Here is a 12,391-nt window from a genome sequence, read left to right as displayed (position 1 = left end):
ACATGTAAGATGGTTTTCATCCTCATAGTACCCTAGAGGGTCGAAAGAACATATGTGTGTACATGCCATGAAGGGTTAGCGTCTAACACAATAAATGAAAGAAAATGTAATTGTTTTTCAATAAATGTTTTTATTATATGCATAATAAACTAAATGTATAATCAGTTACTTGAAAATGTAATCATAGATTAGCTGATAATGAAAAAAGTTGTCAATTGCTGTACTACAATAATGATATCATTGTTACAACAAGATGATACATACTGTATCATCCCCAGAATCTTTTAATCATGTTTGTGATATGTTGAATTGTTTGCAAATTCATGATGGTCCTCTTTAGTTCTCCACAAACAACGTCAATATATCAGAAGTTTTCATATTAATATTTAAACAAACTGTGTTTACACCTCACATATGAACTTCATCACAGTTCTCCCACCTTATTCATGCAACTACTGTACTATGTGTGTTGAAAAGGCTGCTTTGCTACTGCACTGTGCTGAACTTGTTCCAGTTATGAACAGCTGCCAACAGATGGAAGCATGAAACGACTAGATTTCCGTTGTCTATTCCACTGTCTCTCTCTGACTCTCCTTGTGCGTCACTCTCTCTGTGTCCACTAGACATACCCCTCACTGAAGCCCCTGGCATCCTGGACCAGGGATCTCTGCAAGCGAGTCGGTCAGTTTGCGTGCTGGGCAGAAACGGCCACGCCCCCTAACTTGTTCTGGCTGGCCGCCTTCACCTTTCCCAATGGTTTCCTCACCGCTGTGCTGCAGTCCTCGGCTCGACAGCACAACGTGAGAGTCCACACACAACCACATGCACATTAGGAAGAAAGACAGTTTAGTCAATTGAAACATTAGGACAGCTGCCTCTATTGTCTCATTTCTGATTTATGGCAATAGTATTTTTGAGTTCTCTAGTAGCTGTTTGAAAGGGTTTCATTAGCCAAACCCTGCTGACTATGTGATTCTACAAATGAATGATTCAAATTTTTAAAAAATAATCAAATTTAAAAAACCTAAAACAACAAGTAGTAGTAGATGGCTGCAGTTCAGTTTTCAAACCTTTCACGGTCACAATGTTATACTTTAACAAACTTGAGCAATTTATACAACAGATATTTATTAATGCACAATTCAGATATACTGAATTTCAGCTATGAATGGAGTATTGGAGTGATGACAACAGTTAACATTGTGTGAAACTGTTCTTGCAGATATCGGTTGACACGCTGTCTTGGGAGTTTACTGTGTCCACAGTAGATGACAGCAACCTCCTTTTCCCACCAAAGGTGACTCCCTACACAAACACACACACACACACCGCTGTCACCGCCACTTTCCATCGCATTTTTACTCAAAAAATTATTCCTGAATCAGGGCCGGCGGTAGCCAGGGGCCACGGTGGGCCGTGCCCACCCAAATGTGGGCTGTGCCCACCCAATCAAAAAAATAAATAAATAAAAAATGTTTATTAATTTTTTTTAGGTGGAAGTCCAGACCCACTATCGGACGGACCTGTTCATTCGCTGTCCAAGAAAATGTCAAATAAAATTCAGACAATTAATTAATACTAGTGGTGGGCCGATAACGGCGTTAACGGCTGCGTTAACGCCAAACTCTTATCGGGCGATAAAAAAAATATCGCCGTTAATCTCTTAATTCCACCTCCTGTTCGGCTCAGGGGAGATGCTGTTCGCCGTCGGGGTGAACCCCCTTCCGCACGTGAAGGCTCGCTTCACGTGCGGGAAAGCTATAGTGTGAGCGGCCACAGCTTGTATTTTGGTCATATCTAACACTGGACTGCAGGCCTATATAAAAGTGTTGTACCTTTGCTTTCTTTGGGTTAAAAAAAACTCCATCAACTCAGTATCCGTCTAGTCCAAAAAAACTCTGTCAGCTGCTGCTGCAGACGGTGTGCAGACGTGCTCGGAGAATCGGCATCGGCGCATCAACAGTCATTCAATGCAGCGGCAGTAATCATACAACCGAACGGTGTAGAAAGTCCCGTCAGTTAAAAATAGTGATCCAGATTTTAAATCCATGTTAAAATCGGAAGGATATAAAGCTAGTTAGCTTAAAAAAAGTAGCAAACATGTCAACTGTGATGTGTTCAGGCCGGCTCAGTAATATGATTGATGTGTTCAAATGCAACACAAAAAAAAAGAAATTTGAGATTTTGGCGAAACTTGTTTTCCCAGCAAGATAAAATAGATAGTAAAGATGGAATGGAATTATGACCTGTTTAATGTCCTATCTAGAGCTATGATCATATCAGCAATTAAAGCAATAATACAAGTTCTATTTCAACAAAATAATAGAAAATTATCAATTTTGATATCAATAAAGACTTGGATCGTTAAGGAGTCTTGAAAATGGTATCAATATCAATACAAATTAACTCTCCTGTCATCTGAGAGAAATTAAGATGATTTAATTTTTTTAACCGTTAGTATTTACCGGTTAAAAATATTATCGGTTGACTGGTTTACCATGGACATCCCTTATACTGTATAAATGTATATCATACATTGTATGTTTTTTTTTGTGTTATCCCAGTTAAATTTATTATTAATTTTTTATCATTTAATATTACTTTTAATAGTTCCGGGACGTTGGAGCAATAACCTGGTGTTTTGACACTTCAGTGTGCACTGTGAATTTGAAGTAATGTTCAGTTTTTGAATAAAGATGCAGCATTTACAAATGTTTATTTTTTTTATCCGATTCATCGATTAATCGAAAAAATAATCGACCGATTAATCGATTATTGAAATAATCGTTAGTTGCAGCCCTAAACAATTCATCGTTACCTCTTATGGCCTACAGTTCAAAGTTCATGTTTAACTGAATAAACAGTTTGTAAACACAAGTACATCTTGTTGAACATTATTTATTTTCATCACCAATTATCATAGTAGAACAGCTTCCTCAAGCAGTTTGTGATGCATGTTGGAAACAGGAGATGAGCCCCTGGTCTGATGCGCCACCTGGCTTGAGAAACACGTTCTCAAAGACTTACTTTGAGTCATTATTTAGGGAGCACACGCATATTATGAATGAATTCAAATGAGCCATTTTAATCTAGATTAATCTAGATTAATTTCAAAATTAATCTAGATTAATCTAGATTAAAAAAATTAATCTATGCCCACCTCTAATTAATACTAAAGAATATACCATTACCATGCATTGCTTCTAATTGTATTATTGGGTGGGCAGGACAGCCTGCCTCCAAGTTACCCACTGGTCAGCAGAGCCGGCCCGAGGCATAAGTGAAATGAGCGGTTGCTTAGGGTCCCGACTGCCAGGGGGGCCCCCCCAATTTATTTTTGTGTGTTTGATATCAACATCATATTATGTAAATGTAAATTATCATACAATAAAAGGAATACAATGTTTTGGTAAATAGCTAATATCTTAATAGTTTAATCAGTTCATCTGGGAGGTAATCCGAGGTTAACTGATCACGTCACGTTCAAGTCCATGGCATGCACAGTTAGTATTGAGTTTATTTAAAAATATTTGAAAATGGGGCTGCCCTCAGTTGCCCATGCACTGTGTATAGTCTATAGCCTATTTCAGCCTCGTCTGTGGAAAAAAAGATAACTGGACAACAGAGTTCTTCTGCTTCGTTCCCCTCACTGCATTTAAATGAATTCATTATATTACAGAAAAATATGTCCCGTAAAAGAAAAAGAGCACAAAGCCCATCCCAGAGGACCCTGCATAATATTTTTTTTTTTTTTTAACTCTTTATTTATAGCATTTTTAAATGTTTACACAAAGTACAAACAACACACAGAACATAGCGTGGGGCACTACAGTTGAGCATAGATAATTCCACATGTCCACATCAAATGACCTTTAAATGTCCATAGACTCTCACAGTGAAAAAGCGTCCAATTCTTCTGATATAAAGACAGTCCATTTCTCCCATTTTCTGAGGAAAATTTCTCCTTTAGATCTTAGAGAAAAAGTCATCCTTTCCATCGTAAAGATCTCCTTGATTATATCCCTCCATTGTTGAAGGCTTGGAGGCTCAGGTTTGTACCAATTCCTTGTAATCGCTTTTTTGCAAGCAATAAACAATATTTTACACAAATACCAGTCCTTTTTATCAATAACATCATCTCTTATTATACCTAAATACAGGACCTTAACATCAATAGGTAGATCGTATCCCAGAATCTTTTTCAAAATTAAACATATATTACTCCAAAATATTTTAATTTTGGGACATGTCCAGAAAATGTGCGAGTGATTGGCATCTATTTGTCCACACTGTCTCCAACACTGTTGTTGTGACTTTGATGATTTACTTTTAATTTGGGGAGTGATGAAGAAACGGATCAGGTTTTTCCAGCCAAATTCTCTCCACCTCTTGGAGAAGGTTGTTGAATGTTGCGTTTCCCAAATTAAATGCCAATCCTCCTGGGATATTTCAATTTCTAATTCCTTTTCCCATTTTAGCTTAATATATTCAGTATTGTTTCCTTTCTGTTTTTGAAGACCCTGATATAGTTTGGAAATTACTTTTTTACTGCCCTCTTTATAGGCTTTAATGAAAACATTAATAACTTCATTGCCTTCCTCAGATAATTCAGGTTTGATCTCTTTATCATAATAATCTCTCATTTGTAAATATTTGTAAAAATCTCTATTTCCTAATTCAAATTCCTTCTGTAGTTCTTCAAAATTCTTAAATATATTCCCTTTGGTCAAAGTGCATAACGCTGTTATGCCCCTATCCCACCATTGTCTGAATCCGACATCTATGGTTCCTGGTTTGAATTTAGGATCTAGTGCCGGCCAAATTAATATTTTGGCATCTCCCTCCATGTTGTACTTCTTAACAATTTTACACCAAATATTCAATGTTTGTTTAATAATTTCATTTTGGCTGTTTTGATGTAATTTATTCCCTTTATCTCCTAATGTAGCATGAACTGGAAATGTTTCTATGATATTTTCTATATCTTTCCATTTCGCATTGTATAGAGGGCAGGATGCACATACTAAAAACCTCAATTGCGCTGCAAAAAAGTATTCCCTTAAATTAGGCACAGATAATCCTCCCTCATCCTTACTTAACTGCAGTGTTTTATATTTTACTCTTGGCCTCTTACCAGCCCATATAAATCTGGATATCCATTTGTCCCAGGTTTTAAACTGGGTTTCTAAAATTATATGTGGAATAGATTGAAATAAATATAACAATCTTGGCAATATATTCATTTTAATAACCTCAATTCGTGAGCCAAAGTCCAGTGGGAAGGCCGACCATCTTCTGAAATCCTCTTGAATACTGGCGTTAATTTGGTTATAATTAATCTCAAATACTTTATCAAGTTTCTTTGCAATTACCACACCCAAATATTTAATTGTTTTTGCCTTCCAATTAATCTTGTATTTTTCTCTTATTTTCGGGGCAGGGAAGTAGTGTGACGAGAGAATTTGAGTCTTTGCTACGTTCAATTTATATCCTGAGTACCGGCCAAATTCCTCTAAGATCGACATTAAGTTGGGAAATGATCTATCTGGTTCTTGAAGGAACACGATGACATCATCAGCAAATAATCCAATAATATGGTCCTGCCCTCCTATTTGAATACCTTTCAAACCTTTGCTCTGTCTGATCAATTGTGCCAGGGGCTCAACATAAAACGCGAACAGAGTGGGGCTAAGACAGCAACCTTGGCGAGTCCCTCGTTGTAGAGTAAATCTATCAGTTAAATTACCATTAATTTTAATCCTTGCTGTTGGCTCTTGGTAAAGAGTTTTAATGCACTGTATTGCTTGTGTATTAAATCCAAATTTCTCTAATACCTGGTACAAAAAATTCCAATTAACACGGTCAAAAGCCTTTTCTGCGTCAAGGCTGACTAATAATGCATTAACTTCCTGTTTTTGAGTGTGGTCTATAATATGTAATGTGCGCCTAATGTTATCTTGAGTCTGCCGACCCTTGATAAACCCTGTCTGATCTTCATCAATAAGATCTGGCAGGAAGTGTTCTATCCTTTTAGAAATAATAGAAGTATATAATTTGTAGTCCACATTAAGAATGGAAATAGGTCTGTAGGACTCACAATATTCTTTATTTTTGCCCTCTTTCGGGATAACTGATATTACAGCCTCCTTCCAGGAAGGTGGAAGCTTTCCCTGATTAAGTGTCAAATTAAAAGAGTTGAGGAGAAGGGGAGACAATTCCTCTCTGAAAGTCTTATACCATTCATTCGGGAATCCATCGCTACCAGGCGATTTGTTTGTTTTTAATCTACTAATCGCGTCATCTAATTCCTTCTTGGTGATGCTAGAAGTTAATTTTTCATTTTGTGCTTCCCCTATACACGGTAAATCCAGTGAATTGAGAAATTCCTTTATTTTATGTTCCTCTTCTGCTGGAGGTTGTGAATATAATTCTTTGTAGTAGTTTTTGAACACATTATCTATTTCTTCATGTTTATATAATATTTGTTTTGTCTGGGGGTCCCAAATCTTATGGATTGTTGAGGATTGTTGTTGTACTTTAAGACGCCGCGCTAGATATTTAGCCGCTTTAGGGCCAGATTCATAATAAGTTTGTTTAGTGAACCGCAGTTTTTTCTCTATCTCGTCACTAAGAATATCATCTATGTGTTGCCTGGTTAATGATATCTGCTGTAATATTGACCCATCTTTATTGTTTTTGTGTTGGTGTTCTAAATTTCTCAATTTGGTAATCAATTTCTCATAGTTTCCCAGTCTAACCTTTTTTTGGTATGCTGCCCTTGCTATTAGCCTCCCCCTCATAACTGCTTTTAATGTATCCCACAGTATGGTTGAATCAACTAGACCATCATTGTTCTCTTCTATGCAATTTTTAATTTCTTTTTTAATTTCCTCTTTTGCTTCCCTATTATTTATCATGCCCACATTTAACTTCCATAACGTATTTCTACGCCTTCCATTCAAATGTATGCTTAGATAAATTATACTATGATCTGACAAGTCTGTTACCCCAATGCTGCAATTCTCAATCTTGTATCTATCAATTTTGTTCATAAAGAAGTAGTCTATTCTAGAATATTCAGAGTGACGTGCTGAAAGATGAGTGTAATCCCTTTCCAGGGGGTGAAGTTCCCTCCATACGTCTAACATCCCAAGCTCTGTTAGGCAGGTACTGACCAGTCTGGATAGCGGGGTCCTGATCCTCTTATTGTTAGTTGAATCAAGTTTAGCATTTAAAATCAAATTAAAGTCCCCAGCACAAACTAGTGTTCCCTCACTCTCCAGAGCTATTGTTTCAAACAGTTGTTGTAAAAAGGATTTATCAGTACCGGGTGGTACATAAACATTGATTAAGGTAACCACATTATTCTCTATTTTCCCCTTTACTATAACGTATCTACCCTCTTTATCCTTTAATACTTTTGTGACTTCGAAATTGAGGGAATTAGATATCAATATGGCCACCCCTCTTTTGGGCCCCTTTTCAAAAGCACTGAAAAAAGTGTTTTTATATCCAAACTTCTTTAATTTGTCATGCTCTTGCTTGGACAAATGAGTTTCTTGTAAATAAATCACTTGGTTCTTTTCCTTTTTCATTTTGGCTAGTACTTTTGCTCTTTTGACTGGATTGTTGAGCCCGTTAACATTTAAGGATGCTATCTTCACAATATTACACTGTGTCATTTATGTGGACAAAGAAGAGAAGGGAGAAAAAATAAAACAGCAGTGGCCCCACCTGAACATGAACATGAAACAAACAAACAAACAGCTGAGCTCCAAAAGGAGGGAATCTTCAGTCCCTCCAGAGTGACAATCCCGCTGGTAGATCGAGGGGAAATCCTCTTATAAGAAGAGGGCCCTAATTTAGAAATGACGTCTGCGCCTACGGTGTGGGTTACAGTCATACTAAATGAGTCCAACGTTCATGTACGCCATGTACATCTTATAACACCCAGCTCCCGACTGTTACGATAAATAAACATGGAGTCGATATGTTGCGCATCCCTCGGGTTCCAAAACTATCCTATACAACAATTATAAAAGAACATTCTTACCGAACTGTTTTTCCCATTTCACGGCTTAATATGTCAATTATCGGATCTCTGAAACTCTTGCAGCCTCTCCTTCGCCCGCAGTGCTGTAGTCGCGTTGCTCCTCCGTGTCCCCTCCTTGCGCTGCCAATCCATCGCCATGCTGAGCCTCGCCTCCCGTGATGTATCATCCACCGCCGCCGGTGCAGGAGGCATCCCCTCCGCGAATCCGCGCCTCTCCAGCTCGTCCCTCACCTCCTTCGGGTTGTCATACGTCCGTGTGCCCGTGTCCCAATGGATCCGCATCCTGGTAAAGGGCGTCTGGAATCTGATTCCTCTCTCATGTAGGGCTCGTTTGGCGGGGTTGTATTGTTTCCTTTTCAGCACAATCTCTGAAGCGTAGTCATGGTCAAATGACAAGGCTTTATTTCCCAGGTGAATTTTCTTTCTCCACACTTCTCTCAGGATTCTCTCTTTTGTAGAAAACTCCAGAAAGTTCACAATAATAGGCCTGGGAAAGGCACCCTCTGCAGGTTTCTGTGCGAGTGATCGGTGAGCTCTCTGTATGCGTAAATTACAGTCCCCCGGTAGAGAAAGCTCACGCTTGAGCATAGTTTCCACAAACTTGATGACCGACTCACCCTCCGCCCCCTCTGCAGCTCCGTAAATGCGAATGTTATTTCGCCTCGATCTTGATTCTTGATCGGTGAGCTTTTCTTGTAGGACTTTTTGTTGTTTGAGTGAGAGCAAGAGGGCTTCATTTGCTTCCTGCGCCCAGTGCTCAAGTTTTTCCAACCGCGACTCCGCCTCGGTCACTCTTCCGTGTTGTAGTTGTTGTTCGGTGGCTAATGAAGTGAATCTTTGGTCTATTCCTTGCTTGAAGTTTTCAAAGTCCGCTTTCATGTCACGTCGCAACGTTTCCCCAAACGAGTTAAAGTGCTCTTTCATCTCAGTTTTCATCCCTCTTATCTCCTTGCTTATATTTTGTAAGCCCGAGAGGGTCTCGGCCTCGTTGCCTGACTCGCCTGAATTTTCATGGCGGCCGTCTTCATCAGTTTCGCATGCAGCAAGCGTGTCTTCCATTTCACTGTTCTCCGCGATTTTCGGCGTGTTGATTCGGTTTTTCCGACTCCTTGACTTCTTCTTCCCACTCATGTCAGCAATTCTGTATTTATAAAGTTTAAGTTTCGAGTTTTTAGGGGAATTTTCAAACTTGACTGTCGGGAGCTGAGGTGCCGCGCTGCCTACTCCAACATGGCGTAACCGGAACCCCTGCATAATATTTTTATATTATTTCAAATGTATATTTCTATGGAAAATCCATGTGTCTTTCTTCAATAGCTTCTAATTCATCCGACCCAGTGTCTCCAAATTATTTATTCACCCAAAATTCCTCAGATTTAGCCTCTTAATTTTCCTCTCAAATGCACCAGATTCATGCATTTCACTTTAAAAAGGTAAAAAAAAATCTCCCAGGGGGGCATACCCCCGGACCTCCCTAGCAGAGTTGTGACCTCGGTTGGCTACTATTTTCACCCAGCTGGACATTGGAGCCAATAGTGGAAATACTATATATCTATGTGTATAGTATATAGCTCTGGACTACCACCATCCAGGTTGCCCAGTCCCAAAGCTTTCTCTTCAATCAGCTCAGGCTGCCTACAGTTAATACTGCGATTAAAAAAAATATATACATTATGTTGTATATAATGTATATTATATGTTATTCATAAACATTTTGGAGAAAAAAAACATGCAAGAATCAAATCTCCCACTCAGCAACACTCAAAGTTTATTTGCATATTGTGTTCTACACAATTCACAGAAAATGTGCCAAAAATCAGACGCAGAGATCTTACAAGGGCAAAAAAATTCGGCTCTTTTTTCCGAGCATTTTCGGTCTCTCTGCCCAGTGTGCCCACCTAAAATTTCTACAGGCCCACCCTAATCTGACTGTCTAGAACCGGGCCTGTCCTGAATCCTGAATAACTTGTTTTCATTCAAAGTAGCACAACATTCACCACATCTCTTCCCATTCAAAAACGATTTAGAATCGGTTTTACAATTCCAATTTTGACAATGGGGGAGAATTATTTTAAATTGCCAGATTTATTAAACTTTTTTTCTCCCTTTAACCTATTAATGCTACTCCAAAACCAATGCACACTATAAGCCCTTCCTGTCTTTTGTGCTGCCTCTTTTTAGCTTTCTGACTCTATTTCCTCCTGCCCAGACTGATCATTCTTAATTTGCATCACTTCAATTTTCTCTGCCATTCTTCTCCTCCCTTTCTTCCTCTTCCCATTTCCTGTCTCTCTTCCTCTTGTGTATTTCCTCTCCCTTTCCTTCCTTCTCTCTTCTACCTCTCTGCCTCTTCTATCCTTCTTTCCTCTCTTGTTTTCACCCCTCCCTTGTCTGTCCTGCCTCAGTTTCATTACCTAATTGACAAGGCTGTTTGTCATAAAAAAAAATTCAAAGCTGTATGCAAAATGTCACCTCCAAACAAGTGTTTATATCACTCGCCTTACCCTTCCCTGATTGCCCCCCTCCCTTTCTCTTCCTCGTTTCTCCCCCCGTTACCTGCAGGACGGAGTATTTGTCCGAAGTTTGTACCTGGAGGGGGCTGGCTGGGACAAGAAGAACTCCTGTCTGGTTGAAGCAGAACCCATGCAGATGGTCTGTCCCATCCCCACCATCCACTTCAAGCCTGTAGAAAACCGCAAGAAGGCGGCCAAGAGTGAGTAGTTTGGGATTTTTGTCGGGGATCTCCACTCCATCCTGCTGACTGTATTTTGGTCTTCACTTGTTTTTAAAGTTTTCTCTTCATTTTTATTGTGTATGACTCGCCATTGGTTTCTATGTACATTGTTTTTGTGATGTCATGCTCTGTGGTTTCACTGTCCCAACTCTGTCTGTCTTGTGTGTGTGTGTGTGTGTGTGTGTGTGTGTGTGTGTGTGTGTGTGTGTGTGTGTGTGTGTGTGTGTGTGTGTGTGTGTGTGTAGGTATGTACCTGTGTCCCTGTTACTACTTCCCCATACGATCAGGCGGGGGAGGCCGAGCATCTTTTGTTGTCAGTATAGAACTGAAATCCGGAGCTGTGACTCCAGACCACTGGAGCAAGAGAGGGACTGCTCTGCTCATGAGCCTGGACAACTGAAGGCCTTAACACAAACACACACACACTCTCACTCTCTCACACATTGACTCTGACACTTCCTCCTAATGTTTATTATTTATCGTTTAAGCTATTACTTTATAAATCTGATACTATCCTTATTTTTGACCTTCTGTGTTTAAGGCTAGAATAGACAGCAAATGAAATGTGCAACTATGAAACACTGTTACTTCTAAAATGTATTGCATTGTAGAAAGCAGGTTTTTACACCTGGGGCTTCAAAATAAATGGACTGAGTCATTATTTGACACTGTAAAGTTGGTCTGTTGACACATTTCTGGTGAGGCCTCTTTCTCTTCTCTTCCTTTTTTGTCTCTATTCTCTGCGGTACGCAGGCCAATTATTCACTGCACTTCACAGACCTGAATCACTCTTTCCATGCTGACCCCCTTTTACCCTGCTCAGACACTACCACACACACACACACACACACACACACACACACACACACACACACACACACACACACACACACACACACACACACACACACACACACACACACACACACACACACAGGAAAGTCTCATACTGTGTGGTGTTGTGTTTTACTGGAAACTTGCTTCTGTGTAACATCTGGATCAAGTGGCGGTCTGATCGTGTTAGCGTCTGCTGTGCTCATTGAATTCCTTGGTAATCTGATGAGCTGTTATGCCTTGTCATCTACTTTGTGGTAACATAACAGAATTGACCAAACGTCAAGACAGTCCTAGGCCATGTGCAGAATATGTGCTAAGGCACATCACTGACTGCTTTAGTATTGGAATACACTTACTTTCCAATATTTATATATCACTTCTTAGCTTTGTCCACATTTTGAAAAAGAGACATTCCTAGAAATACAAATATAATTTAAAATCTTAATTTGAACAAAAGGCTACAGTTACTTGTAGTTTTAAATCTGCAAACAAGTGATATATTAATTTAGTAAAAATCTTATTTTGGTTTGGCAGGCTCAGATGCACAGAAACTTTCACACAGTAAAAACACACACACATTCAGGCACACATGCAAACAAGGCAACTAATCAAGATGGAGCAAAGGATTTTTTTTTTATGCTAATATGCATTTTCCCCAAGCTGAAAACCAGGACAGAGCGACTGAAGGAGAAATGAACCTATTCAAACAAATGAATTCTAATGAAGCTTCATAGACAAGACGTTTGGAGTCGATCAGTGTTGTTGTG

At 39.3% G+C, this 12,391-nt stretch overlaps 1 protein-coding gene across 1 annotated transcript in view; it reads left to right on the top strand.

The window, feature by feature from the left end:
* The window catches only part of dnah2 (dynein, axonemal, heavy chain 2), a gene marked incomplete at both ends in the record, with an annotated part of 72,622 nt that extends 61,435 nt beyond the window's left edge, over window positions 1-11,187 (top strand). The window contains 4 exons of the mRNA XM_080052418.1: window positions 624-800; window positions 1,223-1,297; window positions 10,616-10,766; window positions 11,033-11,187. Coding sequence (XP_079908544.1) covers window positions 624-800; window positions 1,223-1,297; window positions 10,616-10,766; window positions 11,033-11,187 — 558 coding nt within the window. The remainder of the gene's footprint in view (window positions 1-623; window positions 801-1,222; window positions 1,298-10,615; window positions 10,767-11,032) is intronic.
* Between the last annotated feature and the right edge of the window lie 1,204 nt (window positions 11,188-12,391).

This window comes from Ammodytes marinus (genome assembly GCF_949987685.1).
Source record: "Ammodytes marinus genome assembly, chromosome: 23".
NCBI lineage: Eukaryota > Metazoa > Chordata > Actinopteri > Uranoscopiformes > Ammodytidae > Ammodytes > Ammodytes marinus.
This window is presented reverse-complemented; position numbering and strand designations above follow the sequence as displayed.